Source organism: Dendrobates tinctorius, unplaced genomic scaffold, assembly GCF_039654945.1.
Source record: "Dendrobates tinctorius isolate UK_male_01 unplaced genomic scaffold, ASM3965494v1 ptg000039l, whole genome shotgun sequence".
Classification (NCBI taxonomy): domain Eukaryota; kingdom Metazoa; phylum Chordata; class Amphibia; order Anura; family Dendrobatidae; genus Dendrobates; species Dendrobates tinctorius.
In genome coordinates this window covers 9,829,210-9,854,201 of record NW_027361707.1, presented here as the reverse complement: position 1 = coordinate 9,854,201, position 24,992 = coordinate 9,829,210, and the positions used below count along the sequence as shown (strand labels likewise).

Sequence of the window (24,992 nt, the reverse complement as noted above, 5' to 3'; positions counted from 1 at the left end):
TGAAAGTGAGCCATTCACCAAGGCAGCCAGTTTGGCTACTTGATATAGCATATCTACCTTCTCTTGCAATTGGGATATAGATGGAGTGGTAGTTGTCTTCCAGTTCATAGGTATCAAAAGTTTCGCTGCTGAAAGAATGTGTTGAGTCAACAGAGCAGTATTCTTATGTCCAGTCGGTGACAGAAAATTTAAGAGCACTATCTCCGGTGTCAATGTAAGCTTTTTGCCCACAATTTCCCCGATATAATCCCCTACTAGTCGCCAGAACTGCAGCAGGGGTGGACAGGACCACCACATATGTAAGTATGTTCCCTCCGAGTCACAGCATCTCCAGCATCTAGTAGAAGACCCCGTCTGCCAATAAGTGTTCTGCTGTGGTGTAATATACCATCTGGCGACTATTTTAAAGGAATTCTCTTGTGCTCTAACGCATTGTGATGGGCCATGAGAAGAATTATAAATGTGTGATATTTGATTTGGGGTAAACTTGTATCCCAAATCCTTTTCCCAATGTGTTATATAGGCTCTTTTGAGGCAACAGTCAGTTATATTTAAAACCTGGTAAATAGACGACATTATCTTTTTGGGTTTATCCTTTGTTGCACAGAGAGTCTCAAATGCAGTCAGTGGGCGGGTAACGTCTGCTCCTAAAAGATACTGTGCCAAGGAGTCTCTTATAGAGCCGAATTGTATAAAGGACAAGTTGGAAAGCCCTGGTTGCTTCTTCAGTTCCTGAAAGGAGGGGAGTGCCCCGTCCGTTAAGAGTTCATCAACCGCTACATTTGCCCGGTTCCGGAATAAGAGGCATGTGGCATTATATCTGCCAACTTGAGTAAGGGGGACAAAGGGGGAACTAGAGTTTTCACCAATCCCTTCCATAATTTTAAGGTAGCTTTGGTGTGTATATTAGGTAAATTTTTGTTTATGTTTTTACAAGGATATGCCAAAAGGATGGATCTCAGGGGATAAGGTGCTAGGGCTTCCTCCACCTCAATCCACTGCTTATTGTTAGGAGACCGCAACAGGTCTACCACTCTGGTAAGCATTGTCGCTTGGTAGTACCTTACTATGTCTGGTGCACCCATCCCACCCCTCGATTTGTTTAATGTTAATGTCCTGTATGCTAATCGGGGCTTTTGCTTTTTCCAAACATATCTGCGGAATAATGTATTAATTTTAAGAAGATACGATTTGGGGATGGTTATAGGGAGCATTTGGAAGATATATATGAACTTGGGTAAGATTAGGCTCTTCAGTAAATTTTTCCTTCCCATCCACGACACATACGAGTCCCTCCATGATTTCATGATGGTTTCTACTGAGGCAATTAGGGGGGGGATATTATGTTGAAAAAGGTCTCTATCCGATCTTCCTATCTTTACACCTAAATATTTGATATATTGTTTTGGCCAGGTGAATGGGTATGTACTTTTTAGTTTAGCTAAGGTATTCGGGGATATATGTATGTCTAGCGCTTCCGACTTAGACATATTTACTTTAAAATTGGAAATTTTGCTATATTGATCTATGAGATCCATCAATGTTGGAAGTCCCAGCAAAGGATTAGTCATCAAGACTAAGAGATCGTCCGCAAATGCCGCTATTTTATAGTGTGTCTTATTGATACGAATACCCTCTATTCCCTCATGTATTTGTATGGCCTTTAAGAGAGGTTCCATTGCTAGCACAAATAACAACGGGGATAGGGGACAGCCCTGTCTTGTTCCGTTCTTTATAGTAAATGCATCTGTTGTAAAATCGTTAATCCTAATATGTGCCTTGGGCTTATCGTACATTGCCATTACGGCTGCTATAAACGCTTCGGGTATCTCAAACTTGATCAGCACTTCCCGTAGGTATACCCAGTCCACCCTGTCAAAGGCCTTCTCTGCATCTGTTCTAAGAAGCATCAATGGGAGTTTACGATTTTTTGCGTATTGAAGAAGGTGTAATACTTTGTGGACATTATCCCTTCCCTCCCTTCCACCCACAAACCCGGTCTGATTTAAGGAAATCAAATTTGGCAATGACTCGGCCATTCTTTTTGCCATCAGCCCTGCTAGGATTTTTAGGTCCACATTAAGGAGAGAGATTGGCCTATAGCTACTACATTGTTCAGGATCCTTCCCCTCTTTGTGTATTAGGGATATTCTGGCTGTAAGCATTTGGTTTGGCAATGGGTGGCCTTGTAAAACTGCGTTGCAAACGTTCAAAGGATGGGGGATATTATTACCATAGGGGCTAATTAATAGATATTATTACTGCAGTGATGTATTTATTTTATTTTTTTGAAGATACTGTTTAAAATGGGGGGGGGGCGGTTCTGTTACTGTGCAGAGCGACACTATGTCGCCTTTTTTTCTTCATCTGGTGTAGTGTAGAGGTTGAGAAAAAAATAAGGAATGTGTTCTGCAAGCGGAGCTCTAGATAATTCTGTTACTTCCTGCAGAGACGAGCCCTGGCTGGAAGACGTGATGGTGGTGTGTGCTGGATGAAAGATGAAAAACAAAGAATAAGGACTTCACCTAGAGACATCACTGGTGAGTCAGTATGTTACTTGTACACTGACACTATATACAGAGTGCCTTTGTACAATGTCACCTCTGATCACTGTGTTATCTGTACACTGAGACTATATACAGAGCTCCTGTGTATAATGTCACCAGTGGTCACTGTATTACCTGTACACTATATACAGAGTGCCTTTGTACAATGTCACCAGTGATCACTGTATTACCTGTACACTGGCACTATGTACAGAGGTCCTGTGCATAATGTCACCGGTGATCACTGTATTACCTGAACACAGACACTACATGCTAAGTACAGCTCTCCTGTGTATAATGGCACTTATGGTGATAGTATTCAGTTTTTTTTTATTAATGATCAGTATTGTAGTATTCAGTCACCATGTCGTGGTAATATGTGGTCTGGGCATGGTGCGGTGGTATTTGATCCTTGTATGTGCTATTATTCTTCTGTCACTGGTGGTAATATGTGGTCTGGTCATGGTGTGGCAGTATTTGTTCCTTGTATGTGGTATTATTGGTCACCATGTGGTGGTAATATGTGGTCTGGGCATGGTGCCGTGGTATTTGTTCCTTGTATGTGGTATTATTGGTCACCATGTGGTGGTAATATGTGGTTGGGAAATGGTGTGGTGGTATTTGTCCCTTGCATGTGCTATTATTTTTTCTGTGTGTTGGTAATATGCGGTCTGGTCATGGTGTGTCTGTATTTGTTCCATGTATGTGGTATTATAGGTCACTATGTGGTGGTAATATGTGGTCTGGACATGGTGATGGTGCGGTGGTCTTAGTCCCTGTGGATGTGATATTATTGGTCATTTTAAAAATTGAAAAATAAATAAAAAATATACCTAAATTGTATTGGATATTTTAGCAAATGTTTAATAGGTTACAGTAGAGTAGGGCCCGGCCAAAAGAATCTATCTTGTCGTGGTGGCAGATTTAAAAAATCTTTTTGCCAAAAAGCTGCTGGCTAGATGTGTGATCTGGTAATGGGAACTGTTAATGTGTGATTGATGAGAAGTGCAGTTTTTCCAAGAGAGAGGTGGGACTGTGGACAGTTTGAGGGGTGGAGCCTGGGCGGAGTCTCAAGGGGGCCCCGAAAATTTTGCCAGTATGGGGCCCCGAAATTCCTAGTGGCAGCCCTGTGGACGACGTCGGGATCCAAGATGGCGTCGGCGAAATCTCGCGAGATTTTGCCGACGCCATCTTGGATCCCGCGGAATTTCGTCATGTACCTCACGCCGACTTGCTGTGCGGACGTGCTGCATTGCTCCTCTGCCTGTTCACTGCCGGTATCTAATTACAGGGCCAATTTGCCTCTACCACTTCATAACTACTGCTGGGCAATTACAGGGCCAATATTGCCTCGACTAGGAGGACACCAGTTTCTTCAAACGTTAACCATAACTACAGGAGTACCCCAGTTTAAGTCTTCTGCATAATTACACCAGTTAATAAGTCATTTATCGCACGCCGTTTATATGCCCTGTGTTGCTGTACCTCACTTCTATAAGAAGACTATAAGTACTATAAGTATCTGTTTACACTACAATACTCCAGGACGCCTTCTTCACTGCCAGATAACTGCCAAGTAGACTCCTTTACCTGTGCCAACATGAGTCATACCAAAAAGTATGCCAATGCCAGTGAAAGGAAAGCAGCTTTAGTACTACGTCAAAAACAACGCCGTGCTAATGAGACTCCTGAGGAAAAACACCATCGCCTTGACAAGATTGAAGCTTATAAACGCCGTCGTCTCACACACGAATCCCCTAACTCTAAATCCATTAGATTGGCTGAAGAAGCCTCTGCACGCCGTCACCGCCAACAACAGACAGCTTCTTCCTCATCATTATTAGTAGACTCACAACAGGATGCTTCCACATCAGCATGTGGAACAAGTTACTACCACACTTCATCCTATATGGCTGTTCACCACATCTCCTTCTCAAGGTGTGCTGCTCACAGTGCCGCACAACACATGGTCAATGCTACATCACTATCCTCCCGATGCGATAGCATCGGGCCTTAATCTAGTAGTATTAGATACACGGCTCAGCAGACAGTATCACACAGAATAGGATTAGATACACGGCTCAGCAGTCAGTATCACACAGGATAGGATTAGATGCACGTTTTTTGTGTGCAATATAATCATTATAATTTGTTATAACTAACCACAGTTGGTTACTATGCCCAGGCAATGCCGGGCTCTTCAGCTAGTATATCTATATATATAATTGCCTTAAATTGTCTGTCATCCATTTCCGTCTGGATGTCCCCGAATCCCACAATCTACTGCGCCGCACTGGAAGTACGCCGACCGCTATATTGGAATAACCAAATGATGGGTATTCCAAGATGGCACCCGCTGGTGGTACCAGGCCCTTCCACAGTACCACCGGCAGGACACCACCGGGACCCCCCCACCGCCGCTGGACCCGCTGCCGCCATCGGACCCTCCCCGCCGGACCCGCTGCTGCCTGCATCCTGGCCGCCGCCAGGACCACCCCCTGCCGCTGGACCCCCTGCCGCCTCCGCTGGACCCACTGCTGCTGGCCACGCCGCCGGACCCCCCCGCCGCTGCCTGCCCACCACGTACGTACACACACACGTACAGACACACACACATACACACACACGCGTACACACATACTCACATACACACATACGTACTCACATACACACACACACGTACTCACATACACACACACGTACTCACATACACACGTACTCACATATACACACGGGTCGACCTCCCAGGGCTGTGGGGTACTCGGTACCGGGCCGGTGTCAGGGGGATGTGTCACAGCAGCGGTGACCCGGTCCGTGGCCCTGGGCACCAAAGTCAATGGCAGATGATGTTTGTAATGTAGGTTATATGGAAAGTTCGTGACGCCACCTGTGGTATTTGGCAAATGAGGTGTTAGCCAACGCTGCGTGCAGATCCTCTGGGGCTGATGGTATGTTGCAGCTTAGATGGTGTAGCTCCCCACGGGTGAAGCTGTAACCCAGGGCTGTGTAAAGGTGGTTGGCACAGGGACGTAGCAGTGCCGACAGGGTAGGAAGCAGACAAGAAACAGCGGGGTGCAATTTCTGTACCTTTACTTGATAACTGCAGTCCAGGGTCTTGATTACAGATGGTAACAGAGCAGGCTAGCCTGGAAGCAACTCAGGGATTCTCTCTCACAGACGGGCTGTGCAGTCTCCTTCCTAGCGCTTGTGTGGTGTGAAGCACTCCAGTGCTTAGTTACTCTGAAGTTCCTCCTGTCAGATGTTCCTAGAACTTTACTTGTATGACAGACAGCTGTAGCCTGATCAGGGATGCTCACTCTCGGCTCTCTATCCGTTTTGCTGTTGTGCCTCCAGTCTTAGATGGGAGTAGGGCATTTACAGCCTCCTACTCCTCTGGTGTCTGTGGCAGGACCATTAGTATCCGTACCACCGTGGAGACCAGACTCCAGTTCTTGCGCTCTCAAGCTGAGGGAGCTCGCCTTCTGCAGCTCAACCTCCAACTTCTCACTCCACGTCTGCACACTTCACCCTCCGCAGACTAACTAACTATTTCCTCCTCCTGGCCCACAGAGAGCACTCCTCCCCTCAATCCTGGGTCAGAGCTCCCCCTGCTGGCCTGGAGTGGAACTGTGTTGTATGTATGGATTGACTGTGAGAGAGACCCATCATTGCCTCCAAGCCTGGCATAACCCTCCCTGGTGGAAGGCAAAGCCACTGTGGCGGCCATACTCCTGGGGGTGCCACATTCCCCCTTAGTGCAAGTCAGCACTCCTGTGCTGAACAAAAAGAAACATATAATACACAAATACTTAAGCAATAAGAATTTGTACAAGATTGAAAAAGGGAAAAATGTACAAAAAGCATGTGTTTCCAAAAATGGTCCTATGATGATAAGTCCGGCATCAATGTCCATGGTCCATTCCTGGGCAAATGGTAACTATTTATAAAGAAAGTTTTTGACCACACACAAGTCCTGTGGTTCAGTGTCCATGAAACAAACTGGTAAAATCAAAAGGGAACTCTTACAGGTTACCTGTAGGCACAAAATTTGGAAAACAGTTACATATTTACATTCAATTTCAATATTCACATTTACTTTATATGCGGAACCTAACTGGTAGTATTCGCTGTGTGGTACGAGTAGATCTGCGTAACACTGGTGCTGTAGTGGCCCTTACCGACTGTCTGGTTCTAACCACTGGTGTAGTGTGTGAGGCACTGGGTACACTACTAGGGATTCTACATGCTACAGGGATACGTGATTGTCTGTGAACTCTTGGACTCACCAGGGGCACAACAGGTTCACCACTGGCAGGGCGAGGGTTCTCTGGCTCCGCTGCTGGTGTGGCTTCTGCTACCTGATTCTCCTGATCCTCTCGAGTCACCATCCTCCTGTGCTTTCACTTGGGGAAATAACAACACTGGTACCACTATTGCATCATTAATTCTAGTCCTATTCGCAGGGAATTCCCCAAGCACTGTGCTGACCTTCTCTTCTACCTCTACGGGTTGAAGGTTATCCGATTCTTCTGCTCTTTCTTTCAACTGGTCAGGGCATAACTTCAAATGATCCCTGGATACCGCTGCTGAGGTCTCTCCTCCGTCTTTACTAACAAGGCATACTTTAGTATTATCAAAGTTTGAGGGCAGAATGGTATAAGGTTCAGCCTCCCATTGATCATCCAGCTTGTGCAACCTCCTCTTCCTTTTGAGGACTAGTTCTCCCGGCGAAAAGGGGACAGCAGATGCATTCTGATTGTAAAGCTTCTCCTGCCTTTGCCTTGCCTGGGCCAGACTCTTCTCCACACACTCCTGTACTCTCCTGTACTGCTGCCGCCTCTCCTGGTCCCAGTCAGCATCTGGCGATGTGGCCTCCGGCGTGAGGACTCCCATGTCCAAATCCACAGGCAGCCTACCCGGTCTTGCTCTCATCAGGTATGCTGGAGTACAGTTGGTAGAGTTCATTGGAATATGGTTGTAGAGGTCTACCAGATCTGGCAACTTCTCAGGTCACAGATTCCTCTCCTCCAAGGGCAATGTCTTCAGTAGGTCAGTCACTACCTGGTTCATCTTCTCGCACATGCCATTGGTCTGTGGATGATAAGGTGTTGTCCGGATCTTCTTACAACCATACAAGTTGCAGAACTCATGGAACGGAACACTTCTGCCTCGAAAGCTGGATCTGTGAGTATTCTTTCAGGATATCCATGTGGCCTACAGAAGTACTGTTGGAAGGCTCTGACTGCTGTCCTGGCAGTTAGATCTTTGACAGGCACAACTACCAGGAATCTCGAGTAGTGATCCACAATGGTAAGAGCATAGATGTAGCCCGACCGGCTTGGAACCAGCTTCACATGGTCCAGGGCTACCAACTCGAGGGGCTGTTTGGTGATGATTGGTTGCAGGGGAGCTCTTTGGCTGTTTCGATCCTTTCTGCGCAGGTTACATTGTCCACACTCCCGGCACCACCTCTCTATGGCTTTCCTCATACCAGCCCAGTAGACCCTCTCTCGGAGCAATGGTTCCAACTTCTTCCATCCGAAGTGTCCAGCTCCATGGTGGTATGCTTCCAGGACCATTGATGCCTCTCTCTTTGGGACTATTACTTGCCAGATCAGTTCATGCGTGTGGGCATTGATACTCCTCCAACACAGCTTCCCTTCATAGATAAACAGCCGGCCTCTCTCCTTCCACAACTGCTGGGTTTCTTCAGGAGCATCCAACTCTGGACGTGTCAGCTCGTATCAACAGCTCCTTCACCAGGCGGACTGCAGGGTCACTATCTTGCGTTTCTGCCCAGTCATGATGGGGCAAAGGATTCAGGGTGACCTCCTTCAAGCCAGACCGTCTGTCTCTTACTCCTTGAGCATGTTGGGCCGCAAGTGGCCGGTGGAAGGGAGGTAGCTCTATCTCTTCCAGAGCCTCAGGGTCTTCCCCCTGCATCCGGTAGGTTTGGCATTCTGGACAGCGCATCAGCATTGGCATTCTTGTGCCCTGCCCGGTACTTGATGGTAAACTCACAGTTAGATAGCCGAGCCATCCATCACTGTTCCAGTGCACCTAGCTTTGCAGTGTCCAAGTGAGTCAACGGATTGTTGTCCGTGAAGATTGTAAACTTGGCCGAGGCTAGGTAATGCTTGAATCTTTCGGTGACAGCCCAGACTATGGCAAGGAACTCCAACTTGAAAGAACTGTAGTTATCAGGGTTCCATTTGGTGGGACGCAACTTCCTGCTGGCGTAGGAGATCACTCTTTCTTTTCCATTCTGTATCTGCGACAGTACCGCTCCTAGTCCCACATTGCTGGCATATGTGTACAGCACAAAGGGTTTCTCATAATCTGGGTAGGCCAAAACTTCGTCACCTGTGACAGCCATCTTCAGTCTGGTGAAGGACCTCTCTGACTCTTCAGTCCATTCAATGGTGGAATTTTTCTGCTTGTTCTTCTTGGACTGCCCCACCAGAAGGTTTTGCATAGGGGTAGCTATTTCAGTAAAGCCCTTGATGAATCTTCGGTAGTAGCCTACCAGTCCAAGGAATTGGCATACTTCATGGAGGTTGCTGGGCTTCGGCCAGTCTCGGATGACTGTGACCTTGTCAGGATCTGGTGCCACACCTTCTGCACTGACCACATGACCAAGGTACTGTACCTTGGGCTTCAGGAGGTGGCATTTGGAGGGCTTCACCTTCAGGCCAAAATTGGACAAAGCTTCAAATACTTCAGCCAGGTGTTCCAGATGCTCTTCATAGGTTTTGGAGAAAACAATGACATCATCCAGGTACAGCAGGATTGTTTCAAAGTTCATGTGTCCCAGGCAGCACTCCATCAGCCGTTGAAATGTTCCTGGGGCAGTGCAAAGCCCAAATGGCATATAATTGAACTCACAGAGACCCATTGGAGTGGTAAATGCGGTTTTCTCCTTATCTGCCTCTGCCACGGGAACCTGCCAATACCCACTGGTGAGATCCAAGGTAATTCCTCAATCCTAGGTAATGGGTAGGCATCTTTATGTGTAATGCTGTTAATTTTCCTGCAATCAACACACATTCTCATGGTACCATCCTTTTTCTTTACAAAAACTATTGGAGCTGCCCAGGGGCTACAACTGTCTCTGATAACCCCAGCCTCCTTCATCTCCCTCAACATACTCTTAGCACACTGGTACTGTGTTGGGGGCATAGGTCTATACCTCTCCTTTATGGGTGGATGGTCCCCCGTGGGGATATGATGTTGGACCCCTTTTGCCTGCCCAAAATCTAGTGGGTGTTTGCTGAATACCCGCTCATACTCTTGTGTCACTCTGTAGACCCCATTTCTTTGGTATGAAGGTGTAGAGTCGGTTCCCACCTGCAGTTGCTGGCACCACTCCTCTAGCTGTTTCACAGAGCCATTGTCCTCCACCTGATCGGATGAGACCAAGGGTTCCGCTGCCTGCAAAGAGTTGTTATTAACTGTGAGCAGCTTAGCAACTGTGGCGTACCGAGGTATTGTGGTCTCCTCTTCCCCACAATTCAAAAGACGTACAGATGCTCTCACTTTTTTGACATCAACCACCCCTCTGGCTGTCAGGACAGTGGGCCTGCTTTCGGAGTATACTGGTTCTACCAATGCCTGGTAATCTCTCTGTAACGGGGTCTACCCAAGCTGGGGTACCTCTTTCAGTACCACCCCGTGTTTTCGGAGGTCTGCTCTGCGTTGGCTGGAGTCTGAATGATTGACGCTGGCTGGAATTCCTTGGTTACATGGGCGCATATAAAAGATCACTGCTTCTCCACGTATTTCCAGTCTAACAACACTTTACTCACAGGACACAGAATATATCACACAGATACAGAGGGCAGGCCAATAGAAAAGCGGCAGGCCAGACATGCATTACAAAAGCCGCAGGTGGCCGGAGCCTGCCAATGTTTACTGTGGGAATTACAAAGGTGGGGGGAGGGCGGACAAAAGGAGAATATCGTGTCCCCTCTGCCCAGGGGTGCAGCCTGTGGGCTGATGTATTAGGGACATGCATCTCACATAGAACCTATTATACATACATATAACTGCACAACATATTCTGAGTGCTGAGTGGTTCTGTAACACGTAACACGGCTCCCCTTTTCAGCGATGCGATCGGCATACACAGTCTGATCCTCAACGGATCGGTTTGGGGATGACCGAAGTGAATGGGGTTGGTACAAGTTCCGTTTATCGACTTAGTCCATCGGCGTTACCATTTTGTTTGCCGGGTCTGTGGTGGATGGTGAAGTCCAGAGGTTGTAGGGCTAAACTCCACCGCAGCAATCTGGCGTTGTCTCCGGAGACCCGATTAAGCCAGACTAGGGGATTATGGTCCGTTAGGAGGGAAAACTGTCGTCCATACAAATATGGTTGCAACTTCTTGAGTGCCCATACTACCGCCAGGCACTCCTTCTCGATGGCCGCATAGCTTACTTCACGGGGCAGTAGTTTCCGACTCAGGTAAGTTACCGGGTGTTCTTGGCCGTCCGGCCCGACTTGGCTCAGTACTGCCCCCAATCCAAACATAGAAGCGTCTGTGTGAACAAGGAAACGTTTAGTTGGATCGGGTGCGGCCAATACAGGGGTATTGGTGAGGGCGTCATTTAGTTGGCAAAAGGCTTCCTCACACTCTGAGGTCCAGGTTACCTGGCGGGGTTGGCTCTTACGGGTCAAATCAGTGTGGGGCTTGGCTACACTGCTGTAATTGGGAACGAATTTCCTCTAATACCCCACTGTCCCTAGAAACGCCATGACCTGGGTTTTAGTGCGTGGGATGGGCCATTTGGCTATGGCCTCAATCTTGGCTGGTTCTGGTCGCTGTTTCCCACTTCCCACCCAATGCCCTAAATACTGAACCTCTGCTTTGCCCACGTGACACTCATCCACACGCGGCATGGGGTATGCATCCGTCACTGTTTTCTCATTGAGCTTACGATAGTCTACACAAAACCGTGTAGTCCCATCCTTCTTGGGCACTAACACTACTGGGGATGCCCAGGGACTATCTGACTTTTCAATGACCCCTAAACGCAACATCTCTTGTATCTCTTGTCGCATCCCCTCTCGTACAGACTCAGGGACGCGGAAGGGGTTTTGTCGCAGGGGGGTCTGATCCTGGGTCTCAACCTTGTGTTGTGACAGGCGAGTGTACCCCGATCTCTCTGAAAACATCCTCTGTTGCAGCCTCAACAACGCCTCCGCCTGCTGTCTTTCCTGGGGGCCTAGGTCTTCACCCAAGTGTACCTGGTCCAATGTTTTAGACTGAGTCCTTTCCCCTAAGACATCCGGCAAGGGAAGTCCGGCTAAATCCTCTGCTTCAGGTGCACAGATGGCCACTACCTTTTCAGGGCGCTCCCGGTAGGGCTTCAGCATATTCACGTGGAACATGTGGATAACCCTGGGGTCGTCACAATCGGCGACATTATAGGTTGTGTCGGCTATTTTCCCCACTACCTGGTAGGGCCCCTGCCATGCAGCTTGAAACTTATTCTGCTTAGTGGGCTCTAACACCAGGACCTTCTGTCCTATTTCCAAAGTGTACTCTCTGGCCCTCCGATCGTACCATATGCGCTGGCGCCGCTGGGTCGCCTGCATGTTCTCACGTATGTTAGCGCGGGTGGTCAGGAGCGGGAACTCCGAGAGTGGACCCTCTGGACCGTGGCACCGAGGGACCCCGGGCGAGCTGCCAGGTGGAACCGACCCCTATACAGGGACCGTTAGAAGCAGGCCCAGGGGTTCGAGTACCACGGTAGCCGGTACCGAGAGGGGCGGCTCAGGATGGACCGGAGTAAGACTGAGACTGGAGTAGGACGGCAGGAGCACTGAAGACAGGACTGGAGTAGGACGACAGGAACACTGAAGGCAGGACTGGAGTAGGACGGCAGGAACACTGAAGGCAGGACTGGAGTAGGACGGCAGGAACACTGAAGGCAGGACTGGAGTAGGACGGCAGGAACACTGAAGGCAGGACTGGAGTAGGACGGCAGGAACACTGAAGGCAGGACTGGAGTAGGACGGCAGGAACACTGAAGGCAGGACTGGAGTAGGACGGCAGGAACACGGGTAGCAGGACTGAGAAGCTGCTGTGAGGAGCAGCCGAGACAGGAACTGCAGGAGCAGAGTGTGCACGATGGAGCGAGGCCAGAGTGTCAGGAAACACAACGATCAGGCGCCTCCCTCAGGGGGAAGCGGCCTGATATGGCCCCGTCTGGTCAGCCATTGGTCCAAAGGTGCTTCCGGGTCAGGGCACAGCCGGAACATAAGAAGCAGGAAGGAGGCGCGGCCGCGGCCTATGGCGCATGCGCATAGCATGCAGGGAAGGCATCGGTCGCGGGCCTGTCTCAGGTGACCGCCGCGGCCGTCGGGTGGAGAGAGGCTGCGGCGTGGGAGCGGAGGGCGACTGCGGCGTGGGAGCGGAGGCCGGGTGAGTATGGCGGAGCGGTGTAACAGTACCCCCTCCCCTAAGCCGCCCCCCCCCGGAGGTTAACAAGAAAGCTCTTGAGGATACGGGGAGCATTAATATTCTCCCGAGGCTCCCAGAATCTCTCCTCAGGACCAAAGCCCTTCCAATCAACGAGAAAGAAAGTCCTACCTCTAACCCTTTTCACAGCGAGGATGTCCTGCACTTCAAAAATGTTGTCGGCACCCACCGGCTGAGGACCAAGATCAAGCGAGGAATGGAAACGATTCAGCACCACAGGCTTCAGGAGAGAGACGTGAAAGGTGTTCGGGATCCGGAGCGAAGCAGGCAACCTCAATTTGTAGGCAACTTCGTTAATACGTCCCAGAATTTCAAACGGACCAATGTAGCGTGGACCCAACTTGTAGGAGGGCAGTTTTAGTCGGACGAATTTGGAGGAGAGCCAGACCTTGTCGCCAACACGATACGGAGGAGAATCCAACCTCTTTTTGTCTGCATAGTTCTTCATCTGATCAGCGGATCTCTTGAGTGATGTGTTGGTCTCAGCCCAAATCTTAGAAAATTCCGAGGACAAGGCATTGGCCGCGGGTACCTCAGAGGCAGGGGTTATCGGAAGAGGAACACCAGGATGTCTGCCAAAAACAATGAAAAACGGAGACTTGGCCGAAGACTCACCAGCATGGTTGTTATAAGCGAACTCTGCCCAGGGGAGTAAGTTGACCCAATCGTTCTGGTGGGCGTTAGAGAAGTGGCGTAAGTATCCCGTAAGCGTCTGGTTGGTACGCTCTACTTGTCTGTTGGACTGTGGATGGTAGGCCGAGGAGAAGTCGAGGGAAACGTTCATGAGCTTACAAAGCGAACGCCAGAACTTGGAGGTTAACTGAACCCCTCGGTCAGACACAATGCGTCGAGGTAGTCCATGAAGCCTGAAGACTTGATGAATGAAGATTTCGGCCAGCTCTGGAGCTGAGGGAAGACCGGGCAGAGGGATGAAGTGAGCCATCTTGGAAAAATGATCCACCACCACCAGGATGACTGTGCAGCCCGCAGAGCAGGGTAGGTCGGTGATGAAATCCATGGCGATGTTCTCCCAAGGAACCGTAGGGACAGGCAACGGAAGCAACAAGCCGGACGGAGATCTCCGTGGCACCTTGTTTTTTGCACAGGATGGACAAGAAGCCACAAAGTCGAGTACATCTTGGCGAAGTGAGGGCCACCAGTAGTGACGTTTGATAAGGTCAAGGGTCTTCTTAGTTCCGGCATGGCCGGCCAGTTTGGAGGAGTGCCCCCATAGAAGAACCTTTTGCTTGAGATTCTCTGGCACAAGCGTCTTGCCAGGCGGAGGAGTAAGCCAGTTCACTGGAGCCACGGTGATGTTCCTAGTGGGATCAATGATATGTGACGGTTCCTCCGTGGATTCGTGTGGTTGGAAGACCCTGGACAGGGCGTCGGCTTTGGAATTCTTGTTGCCGGGACGGAATTGGAGCTCGAAATCAAATCGGGCAAAAAATAAAGACCATCTGGCCTGGCGAGGGTTTAGTCTCTGGGCAGACTGGAGATAGGCCAGATTCTTGTGGTCCGAGAAGATGACAAAAGGATGGACATCTCCTTCCAGGAGGTGGCGCCATTCCTCCAAGGCCAACTTGATGGCCAAAAGTTCCCGGTCACCGATCGAGTAGTTACACTCGGATGGAGAAAAGGCCTTCGAGAAGAAGCCACAAGGGTGCAGGCGACCGGAGGCGGTTCTCTGGGACAGCACCGCCCCGGCACCAGTCGAGGAAGCGTCCACCTCGAGTACAAAAGGTTCATCGCTCTCAGGGCGATGCAGGACCGGAGCCGTGGAGAAAGCCCGTTTTAGGGTCAGAAAGGCCTCCTCTGCCTCAGGAGACCAATCCTTGGAAGCAGACCCTTTACGGGTGAGCACAGAAATGGGTCTTGTGATCGCGGAGAAGTGGGAGACAAATTGCCGGTAATAGTTGGCAAACCCGAGGAATCGTTGTATCGCCTTTAATCCGACGGGGCGAGGCCATTTGAGGATGGCAGACAACTTCTCGGGATCCATCCTTAGACCAGCGTCGGAGATAATGTATCCCAGAAATGGCAGAGAGGTCTGTTCGAAGAGACATTTCTCGAACTTTGCATACAGACGGTTCTCCCGAAGACGCTGAAGCACCAGGCGAACACTCTTTCTGTGGGACGAGAGGTCCGGCGAGAAGACGAGGATGTCGTCTAAGTACACGACCACACAGGAGTACAAGAGATCCCGGAATATCTCATTGACGAACTCTTGAAAGACTGCAGGAGCATTGCAAAGACCGAAGGGCATGACCAGGTACTCGTAATGGCCATCTCGAGTGTTGAAAGCGGTCTTCCACTCGTCTCCTGCACGGATACGGACCAGATTGTAGGCTCCTCTGAGGTCCAGCTTGGTAAAGACCCGAGCCCCTCTGAGACGGTCAAACAGTTCTGGAATGAGTAGAAGAGGGTACCTGTTCTTGATGGTGATCTCATTCAAGCCCCTATAGTCAATGCATGGCCGTAGAGTCCCGTCCTTCTTTTTGACGAAGAAGAACCCGGCTCCCGCGGGCGAAGAGGATTTCCGTATAAAGCCTTTGGCGAGGTTCTCTTGGACGTACTCAGACATGGCGGTGGTCTCCGCGGGAGACAGAGGGTAGATTCTGCCCCTTGGGGGGGTTGAACCAGAAACAAGTTCAATTGGGCAGTCAAACGGCCGGTGTGGAGGGAGGACCTCCGCTTCCTTCTTATCAAAAACATCGGAGTAAGAGCTGTAAGCTGGAGGAAGACCCGGGAGGTCTGGAGGTGACCGTGGAGCGGCCGCCAGGCGGACAGGAGTCAGACAGCGAGCTTGGCACGGGTGCCCCCAGCGGAGTATCTCCCCAGAAGACCAGTCGAGAACAGGCTGATGAGTCCTTAACCATGGAAGACCGCGTAGAATGGAGTGAGAGAGCTTAGGTAAAACGTAAAAGGCTATCTTCTCTTGATGTAAGGCTCCGATTTGCAATTCCACCTCTTCAGTGACCAAGGTGACGGTCACCTGTAGCAGTTTGCCATCCACGGTGGCAATCTGAATTGGGTTAGATAGAGTGACTACAGGAATTTGGTATTTGTCTACCTCTTCCGGCCGAATGAAGTTACCCGCTGAGCCCGAATCCACGTAGGCCACCTCGGAACCACGCCTCCCTCCTGAAACCAAAAGCACAGAAATCGTAAGGGGTTGAGAGGAATCATCATCATCACCTAGGAAGGCCTCTCTTACCTGACCTAGGTGGAGTCGTTTCCCTGTCTCTTAGGACAGGTGCGGATATAGTGTGACGAATGACCGCAATAGAGGCACAGACCTTGTGCCCGTCTCTCTCTCTGACGTAACTCGGCCAACCTGAGATGATCTATCTGCATGGGCTCACCCGAAGAGAGGGAAGAAGATCCGACTGAACGTGAGCTGGCCGACTGAGTGAAAGGAGAAACTGACCTGGAGGAGCGCCTGTCTCTCACTGACTCCCGAGCGCGCTCCAAGAAGCGCAGGTCAATGCGGGTAGCCAGCGAGATAAGGTCCTCTAAGGTGGACGGGGTATCTCGACCTGCGAGTTCATCCTTTATTTTACTAGAAAGACCGCACCAGAATGCCCCCACCAAAGCTGCGTTATTCCAGCCGAGCTCGGAGGAAATAGTGCGAAAGCGAATAGCATACTGTCCGACCGTGAGAGAGCCCTGGTGTAAGATAAAGAGTGACTCAGTGAGAGAGGCTAACTGGCCCGGCTCATCGAAAACCTTACGAAACGTATCCAGGAAAACCGGGAGACTCGAAAGGACTGGGTCGTCACGTTCCCAGAGCGGGTTTACCCAAGAAAGGGCCTCTCCCTCCAGATGGGACATGATGAAGGCCACTTTGGCCCGGTCCGAGGGATATTGCTGCGGCAGCCATTCAAAGTGGAGACTACACTGATTTAAGAACCCCCTACAGAGCTTGGGATCCCCGGTGAAACGAGGCGGCTTGGCGAGGCGGGGCGTCGGAGGAGCAGTAGACGCAGGGGGAGGAGTCGGCACTGCAGCGGCAGCCTGGAGGGCCGACAAGCGACTATCAAAGGAGGCCATGTAGGACAAAATGTGGGTTTGAGTATCTTGCTGCTGACCCAGCTCCTGTTGGAGACTGGCCAGCTGAGTGGCATTTCCAGGATCGGCCACCTGTAAGGCCGACAAACGGGTGTCCATCAACTTCATGATTGACATAATGCGCCCCTGATTCTCCCATAGGAATAGCAACTCTTTCTGGGTAGCAGCCGTAGTACCGGCGGAGTCCATCGCCTGATCGTACTGTTAGCGCGGGTGGTCAGGAGCGGGAACTCCGAGAGTGGACCCTCTGGACCGTGGCACCGAGGGACCCCGGGCGAGCTGCCAGGTGGAACCGACCCGTATACAGGGACCGTTAGGAGCAGGCCCAGGGGTTCGAGTACCACGGTAGCCGGTACCGAGAGGGGCGGCTCAGGATGGACCGGAGTAAGACTGAGACTGGAGTAGGACGGCAGGAGCACTGAAGACAGGACTGGAGTAGGACGACAGGAACACTGAAGGCAGGACTGGAGTAGGACGACAGGAACACTGAAGGCAGGACTGGAGTAGGACGGCAGGAACACTGAAGGCAGGACTGGAGTAGGACGGCAGGAACACTGAAGGCAGGACTGGAGTAGGACGGCAGGAACACTGAAGGCAGGACTGGAGTAGGACGGCAGGAACACTGAAGGCAGGACTGGAGTAGGACGGCAGGAACACGGGTAGCAGGACTGAGAAGCTGCTGTGAGGAGCAGCCGAGACAGGAACTGCAGGAGCAGAGTGTGCACGATGAAGCGAGGCCAGAGTGTAAGGAAACACAACGATCAGGCGCCTCCCTCAGGGGGAAGCGGCCTGATATGGCCCCGTCTGGTCAGCCATTGGTCCAAAGGTGCTTCCGGGTCAGGGCACAGCCGGAGCATAAGAAGCAGGAAGGAGGCGCGGCCGCGGCCTATGGCGCATGCGCATAGCATGCAGGGAAGGCATCGGTCGCGGGCCTGTCTCAGGTGACCGCCGCGGCCGTCGGGTGGAGAGAGGCTGCGGCGTGGGAGCGGAGGGCGACTGCGGCGTGGGAGCGGAGGCTGGGTGAGTATGGCGGAGCGGTGTAACAACGTACAGCCTGAGTCAGCTCCTGTAGGCGGTCCCGGAATTCCAGCACATAGGGTACAATAGGTACCCCTTCTATGAGGCCCTCCCCTTCCCAGTGTTCCAGCACTAAGTCTAGGGGTCCCCTTACCCGTCTCCCATATACCAGCTCGAACGGGGAGAACCCCGTGGTGTTGTGAGTTCATTTTCCCCTTCATCATTGAGGTCTGATGAACTCCCTCTTCTGGTGAAGGAAGGTAGTGAGGCTGATTACAAAGCACCTGAGCAGAATGATGATGACTGGGTGACTGGAATTGCTGACTGGATATAAGGCAGCCGACACCCTTCTGCCTTGCGGGTGATTTCTCTGAGGGATTCTAGGAGACCAGTCTGATTCCTGCTCCTCAAAAGCTAAGTTTTCTGCTCTGTTTTTTGCATTTGTGTTTTGGTTTTGTTTTGCCTTGTTTTTCTGGATTTCTGCCTTCCCCTGCTGGGTGAGCTGAATTCCTTTCTGCTCTGTGTTCAGAAAATACCTGAGTACTGATATAGTCTTTTTGAAGCCTAGCGTCTTCAGGGTTTTTTTCCCTATCAGTCTGTTGGCTCTTGTTTTTGAGAGGGTTTTGGCGGATTGCAGACAGCAGCTTTTCTATTCTGTCCTATTTAGTTAGCTTGGGCCCCATCATTTGCTCAGCCTATCTTTCTATCTGTGTGAGTGTTTTTTCATCTTGCTTCACCGTCATTATATGTTGGGGGCTGCCTATTGCTTTGGGGTCTGCTCTGGGGCAGTTTAGATTTCCCTTTCTGTCTTTAGGCTATGTAGTTCTCCGGCTGTGATCGAGGGGTCTAGGACACCGTAGGAACCCCCCACGGCTACTGCTAGTTGTTGTTGTTGGGTTCAGGGGTCTGCAATCCGATAGCTGACAACTTCTCTGGTTTTCTGGACTTAGCTAGTATTTTTGTTTTTGCCTCCTCCGGTGACTCATTCATAACACCGTGGATTCTTGGGGCACCACCCGATAGGCAAACAGGAGGTGTGGCAAGAATTTCTCCCAGTCCCTGTAGGTCCTGGTAAAAGTCCTAATGAGCTGTTTTAATGTCCCGTTAAAGCGTTCACACAACCCATTGGTTTGCGGGTGGTACGGGGCGCTTCTAATGGACTTTACTCCGCACAGCTTCCACAGTTGGTTGGTCACCTCTGCTGTAAACTGGGTACCCTGGTCCGAGATAATCTCCTGGGGAAATCCAACCCATGAGAAAACCTGGAGCAGGGCGGCCGCCACCGTCTCTGCCAGTATGTTAGGTAATGCAACCGCCTCTGGATACCGTGTGGCATATTCTACCACTGTCAATATATACTTTTTCCCGGACGGACTGGGTTTGGCTAACGGCCCTATCGGATCGACCACTACTTGGCTAAATGGCTCCTCCACCATGGGGAGGGGGTGTAATTTGGCCTTGCATCGATCTCCCCTCTGTCGTGTTCCATGATGGCTGCTATCAAATCCGCTTTTGATCTCACGGGGTGGTACTGAAAGAGGTACCCCAGTTTGGGTAGACCCCGTTACACTGGCGATCAACCCTCGGGCTTCCACCAGATCTTTTAATGTAGTCCTCTTTAACTTCTGGTAGTTATTTTCCATTAATTCCTTTCCTCCTGTAGAAGGGGTATCAAATCCCACTGTCTGCCACCAGTGTAACAGGGTCTACCCAAGCTGGGGTACCTCTTTCTGTACCACCCCATGTTTTCGGAGGTCCGCTCTGCGTTGGCTGGAGTCTGAATGAATGACGCTGGCTGGAATTCCTTGGTTACATGGGCGCATAAAAAAGATCACTGCTTCTCCAAGTATTTCCAGTCTGACAACACTTTACTCACAGGACTCAGAATATATCACACAGATACAGAGGGCAGGCCAATAGAAAAGCGGCAGGCCAGACATGCATTACAAAAGCCGCAGGTGGCCGGAGCCTGCCGATGTTTACTGTGGGAATTACAAAGGTGGGGGGAGGGCGGACAAAAAGAGAATATCGTGTCCCCTCTGCCCAGGGGCGCAGCCTGTGGGCTGATGTATTAGGGACATGCATCTCACATAGAACCTATTATACATACATATAACTGCACAACATATTCTGGGTGCTGAGTGGTTCTGTAACACGAAACACTCTCCCTCTAAGACCTATGGCTGCCCGACACCATACCAACATTTCACATCTGGGGGGTATTGCAATGGGGAAGGCATCACTCACTCTGACGCTGCCAATCTCGCCGCCAGAGAGTTCCACCTGTTGTCTTTGCATCAGGGCTCGGATCTCCTTCTGCAGGACTCTTTGTTCTCCGGAACCAGCAGTCTCAGCCACCTGTTGCAACAAGACAATAACCTCGGACAGACAGTTTTCAATTACATTTGCACCAAGAGTCATCATGGGATTACAGTCACGTCGATCAATATCAACAACTATCAGGCCCTGAGATTTCAGCTCTACCCGACCCACTTTGACAATAATCTCTTTACACCCAATCTGTGGCAAAGACTGTCCATTACTGGCAACTACTGTCAGTTCATCTGTTGGGCCACGGGTGAGTTCAGAATCAGCCCAATATCTTTTATACAGAATGTACGGTGTTATGAGTTCATTTTCCCCTTCACCATTGAGGTCTGATGAACTCCCTCTTCTGGTGAAGGAAGGTAGTGAGGCTGAATACCAAACACCTGAGCTGGGAGAGGATGACTGGGCGATGGGGATCTCTGACTGGATATAAGGCAACCGACGCCCTTCTGCCTCGCTGGTGATTTCTCTGTGGAATTCTAGGAGACCAGTCTGATTCCTGCTCCTCAAAAGCTAAGTTTTCTGCTTTGCCTTTTTGCATTTGTGTTTTGGTTTTAGTTTGCCTTGCTTTTCTGGATTCTGCCATTCCCTGCTGGGGTGAGCTGAATTCCTTTTTGTCGGTTTGCTCTGTCTTCAGAAAATACCTGAGTACTGACATAGTCTTTTTGAAGCCTAGCGTCTTCAAGGCCTTTTTCCCTGTCAGTCTATTGGCTCTTATTTTGATAGGGTTTTTTGCGGATTGCAGACAGCAGCCTTCCTATCCTGTCCTATCTAGTTAGCTTGGGCCCCATCATTTGCTCACTCTATCTTTCTATCTGTGTTAGTGTTTTTTCTTCTTGCTTCACCGTCATTATATGTTGGGGGCTGCCTATTGCTTTGGGGTCTGCTCTGGGGCAGTTTAGATTTCCCTTTCTGTCTTTAGGCTAGGCAGTTCTCCGGCTGTGATCGAGGGGTCTAGGGCATCGTAGGAACCCCCCACGGCTACTGCTAGTTGTTGTTGATAGATTCAGGGGTCTGCTATCCGATAGCTGCCAACTTCTCTGGTTTTCTGGACTTAGCTAGCATTTCTGTTTTTGCCTCCTACGGTGACTCATTCATAACAGTACGGCATAGTGGTCACCTGAGAGCCAGTGTCCAGCAAAGCGTTCATGGGGATACCATCAATCACCACGGGAAGGATTGGTCTCCCTCCCACATACTTGGCTCTCCAGTTCCTTGGGCCTGGGGATCCTACTCCTGGTGGTTGGCCCTCTGCCCCAGGGGTTGCTCGTTTAAAGGACTGTACCTTGCAAGATGACCTGCCTTGTGACAGCGATGACAGATGGGATGTCCGTCCTGGTCATAGCGATTGTTGTTCCTTCCTCAAAGTGGTGGGGTTCTCCTCCTCCGGAGCCACGGGACATCCTCTGGACTGGAAGTAAGCTGGATCTTGTCTTTGGAGGACACCTGCAGGGACTGCACGGTTTTAGTGAGTGCAGCCATTCCTTTGGTCAACTCCTGGACCTGTAGACGTAGCTCCTCAGTTGGATCTTTGTCCAGAGTCTGTGCATCGGCCTCCGCAGGGATGGAAGGAAAAGATGGGGCTTCCTGATGGTAGGTGATCGCTAGGCGTCTAGGGGGCGCTGGACGGCTGTCAGTGGATTCCTGCAGTACCCGAATAGCCCTGTCCTTAAATTCAGCAAAGTCCAGATCAGGGTTTTGCAGGGTGATTATACGCAACTGTCCTCAGTGGGTACTGGACAGGAGTCCTTCAATGAACTGCTCCTTCAACAGTTTATCTTCTTCCTTTACGCTGTCAGGATCAACTTGCTTAACTGCTTGCAGCGCCTCCTGCAGGTTGAGAGCATAGTCCCTGATACTGTCCTGCGCCTTCTGTTTACAGCCAAAGAACCTCATCTTGATTTCAGCTGCAGAGCGGGTGTCAAAGGTGCTCTTCAGCTTGGCCAGGACCTTTACAACAGTCTCTTTATCAGTGTCCTGCCAGGCTTTCACTTCTCTCAGCGCTGCACCCGTTAGCTGTCCAATCAGGATATTTACTTTCTGGCTTTCAGACAGGGGGTAAACTTTAAACAATGTGCACAGTCTCTCTTTAAATTTACTCAGGGTTTGTGACTCACCCGAGTACTGCGGTAGCCAGGCCGCTCCCGGTATGTAGGGCATAGACAGCGGCATTATGGGGACCGCTGCTGCAGGTGCTCCTCCATGAGGTGCTGCGGGGTTGGCGGCGGCGTCCGCCGCTGCATCGCCTTGTGGCGCAGACATCTTCTCCCCCCCCAGTTAACGTTAGCCAGGGCCGGGGGTTGTGTGAGCTCACCGGCGGCCGCTTCACAGGCCCGACGCTCCGGGCTGTATGCCTCAGCTCCTCCTCCTCTCGCGCGCTGTCCTTTCTTCCCGCGCGGCACTTCACCGCTTCGCGCTCTGTGGCAGACTCCGCCCACGAAGGCCTGCCTCCTCCTGCGCGCGCCAGGCAGCGCGGCAATGGCAGTTTCTGGCGCCAAATTCACACACAGTCTTTAAACACAGTCTATGGCGCCCAGGACCCGGGGATACCGGGCTTCGAATCCTGTTCGTGACGCCAAATTGGGTCGCCCTCCCAGGGCTGTGGGGTACTCAGTACCGGGCCGGTGTCAGGGGTATGCGTCACAGCAGCGGTGACCCGGTCTGTGGCCCTGGACGCCCAAGTCAATGGCAGATGATGTTTGTAATGTAGGTTATATGGAATGTTCGTGACGCCACCTGTGGTATTTGGCAAGTGAGGTGTTAGCCAACGCTGCGTGCAGATCCTCTGGGACTGATGGTATGGTGCAGCTTAGATGGTGTAGCTCCCCACAGGTAAAGCTGTAACCCCAGGGCAGTGTAAAGGTGGTTGGCACGGGGACGTAGCAGTGCCAACAGGGTAGGAAGCAGACAAGACACAGCGGGGTGCAATTTCTGTACCTTTACTTGATAACTGCAGTCCAGGGTCCTGATTACAGATGGGAACAGAGCAGGCTAGCCTGGAAGCAACTCAGGGATTCTCTCTCACAGACGGGCTGTGCAGTCTCCTTCCTAGCGCTTGTGTGGTGTGAAGCACTCCAGTACTTAGTTACTCTGAAGTTCCTCCTGTCAGATGTTCCTAGAACTTTACTTGTATGACAGACAGCTGTAGCCTGATCAGGGATGCTCACTCCCGGCTCTCTATCCGTTTTGCTGTTGTGCCTCCAGTCTTAGAAGGGAGTAGGGCATTTACAGCCTCCTACTCCTCTGGTGTCTGTGGCAGGACCGTTAGTATCCGTACCACCGTGGAGACCAGACTCCAGTTCTTGCGCTCTCAAGCTGAGGGAGCTCGCCTTCTGCAGCTCAACCTCCAACTTCTCACTTCACCCTCCGCAGACTAACTATTTCCTCCTCCTGGCCCACAGAGAGCACTCCTCCCCTCAATCCTGGGTCAGAGCTCCCCCTGCTGGCCTGGAGTGGAACTGTGTTGTATGTATGGATTGACTGTGAGAGAGACCCATCATTGCCTCCAAGCCGAAGGCAAAGCCACTGTGGCGGCCATACTCTTGGGGGCGCCACACACGTACTCACATACAAAGACATACTTCCATACATACACACACGTACTCACATCTCCAGCATAGGCCGCAAACCACCCTCTTTCCTGCCGGCTGTGACTGCACGGAGGTGGGTGGTCAGGCAGCTGCGGGACACACACACACATGAACACACACACACCATACACACGCACTTCCCTCCGGATGCGATAGCATCAGGCACACCTCTAGTATCTATATAATAAGCATGTGTAAACACATATATGTACATAATAAACATATATATCTATAATATGCGTATGTATATACTGTGTATATATGTACAATATATGGATATTATAGAGTATATATACCGAACATATATGTACATATATGTATATAATACAAGTGTACGCACATAAACATATATGTAAACGTGTGCGTGTACAGTTGTTATATGTGTATGCATATATATGCGCGTGTGTACACTTGTATTATATAGATATATGTATATAAAAATATTATACATGTAGGTGCGTATATACAATATGTATATACACAAACACATCCCCTCTGTCGGTGTATAGGGGTGCCTGCACTGTGTAGCAGTGATACTCCTGGTCACGGACATGACGCCATTATATAACTGGTTATATTAGTACGACTACGCATGCGCCGTTTCTCGAGATACTTGACATGCGCACTAACGGCTTTTTTTTCTTTTACCTTGGCGCACCTCAGGCTCAGACTACATTCCCCATAATGCAGTTCGCGCGGAGCCGGAAACAGAATCGATTTGAAAACTAGACAGTTACCGAGATGTCAAGGCCGGGAACCCGGGAAAGCTGCTAATGAGGGTGAGGCTGGCACCGGCCGTGCACACGGGACCGAGGCCGGGGTGTGTAGTGCGGAGAGGTGCCTGTGTACCGGGTGTCGTGTGTGACTGAGGCCTTTCTGTGCCTGGGAAAGCTGGGTGACTGCCGGTGCCCTCCTCTGCTGTCACTGGTGCTGGCTACACTGGATTCTGGATTAGGG

The 24,992-nt window shown here is 50.7% G+C and overlaps 1 protein-coding gene across 5 annotated transcripts in view; it reads left to right on the top strand.

Annotated features, from left to right (window-relative positions):
* RNF4 (ring finger protein 4) overlaps positions 1–24,992 on the top strand; it is a 137,880-nt gene that overhangs the window by 39,059 nt on the left and 73,829 nt on the right. For 3 of the 5 annotated variants that reach the window (XR_012231946.1, XR_012231943.1, XR_012231944.1), the window contains exon 3: positions 24,699–24,814. Coding sequence is in view for 1 of the 5 variants with exons in the window: in XM_073574467.1 (XP_073430568.1) it covers positions 24,809–24,814 (6 nt within the window). In the remaining 4 variants the exon portion in view is untranslated. Of the gene's footprint in view, positions 1–24,698; positions 24,856–24,992 lie in introns of those variants that run through there. The other 2 variants (XR_012231945.1, XM_073574467.1) reach the window with 2 other exon arrangements.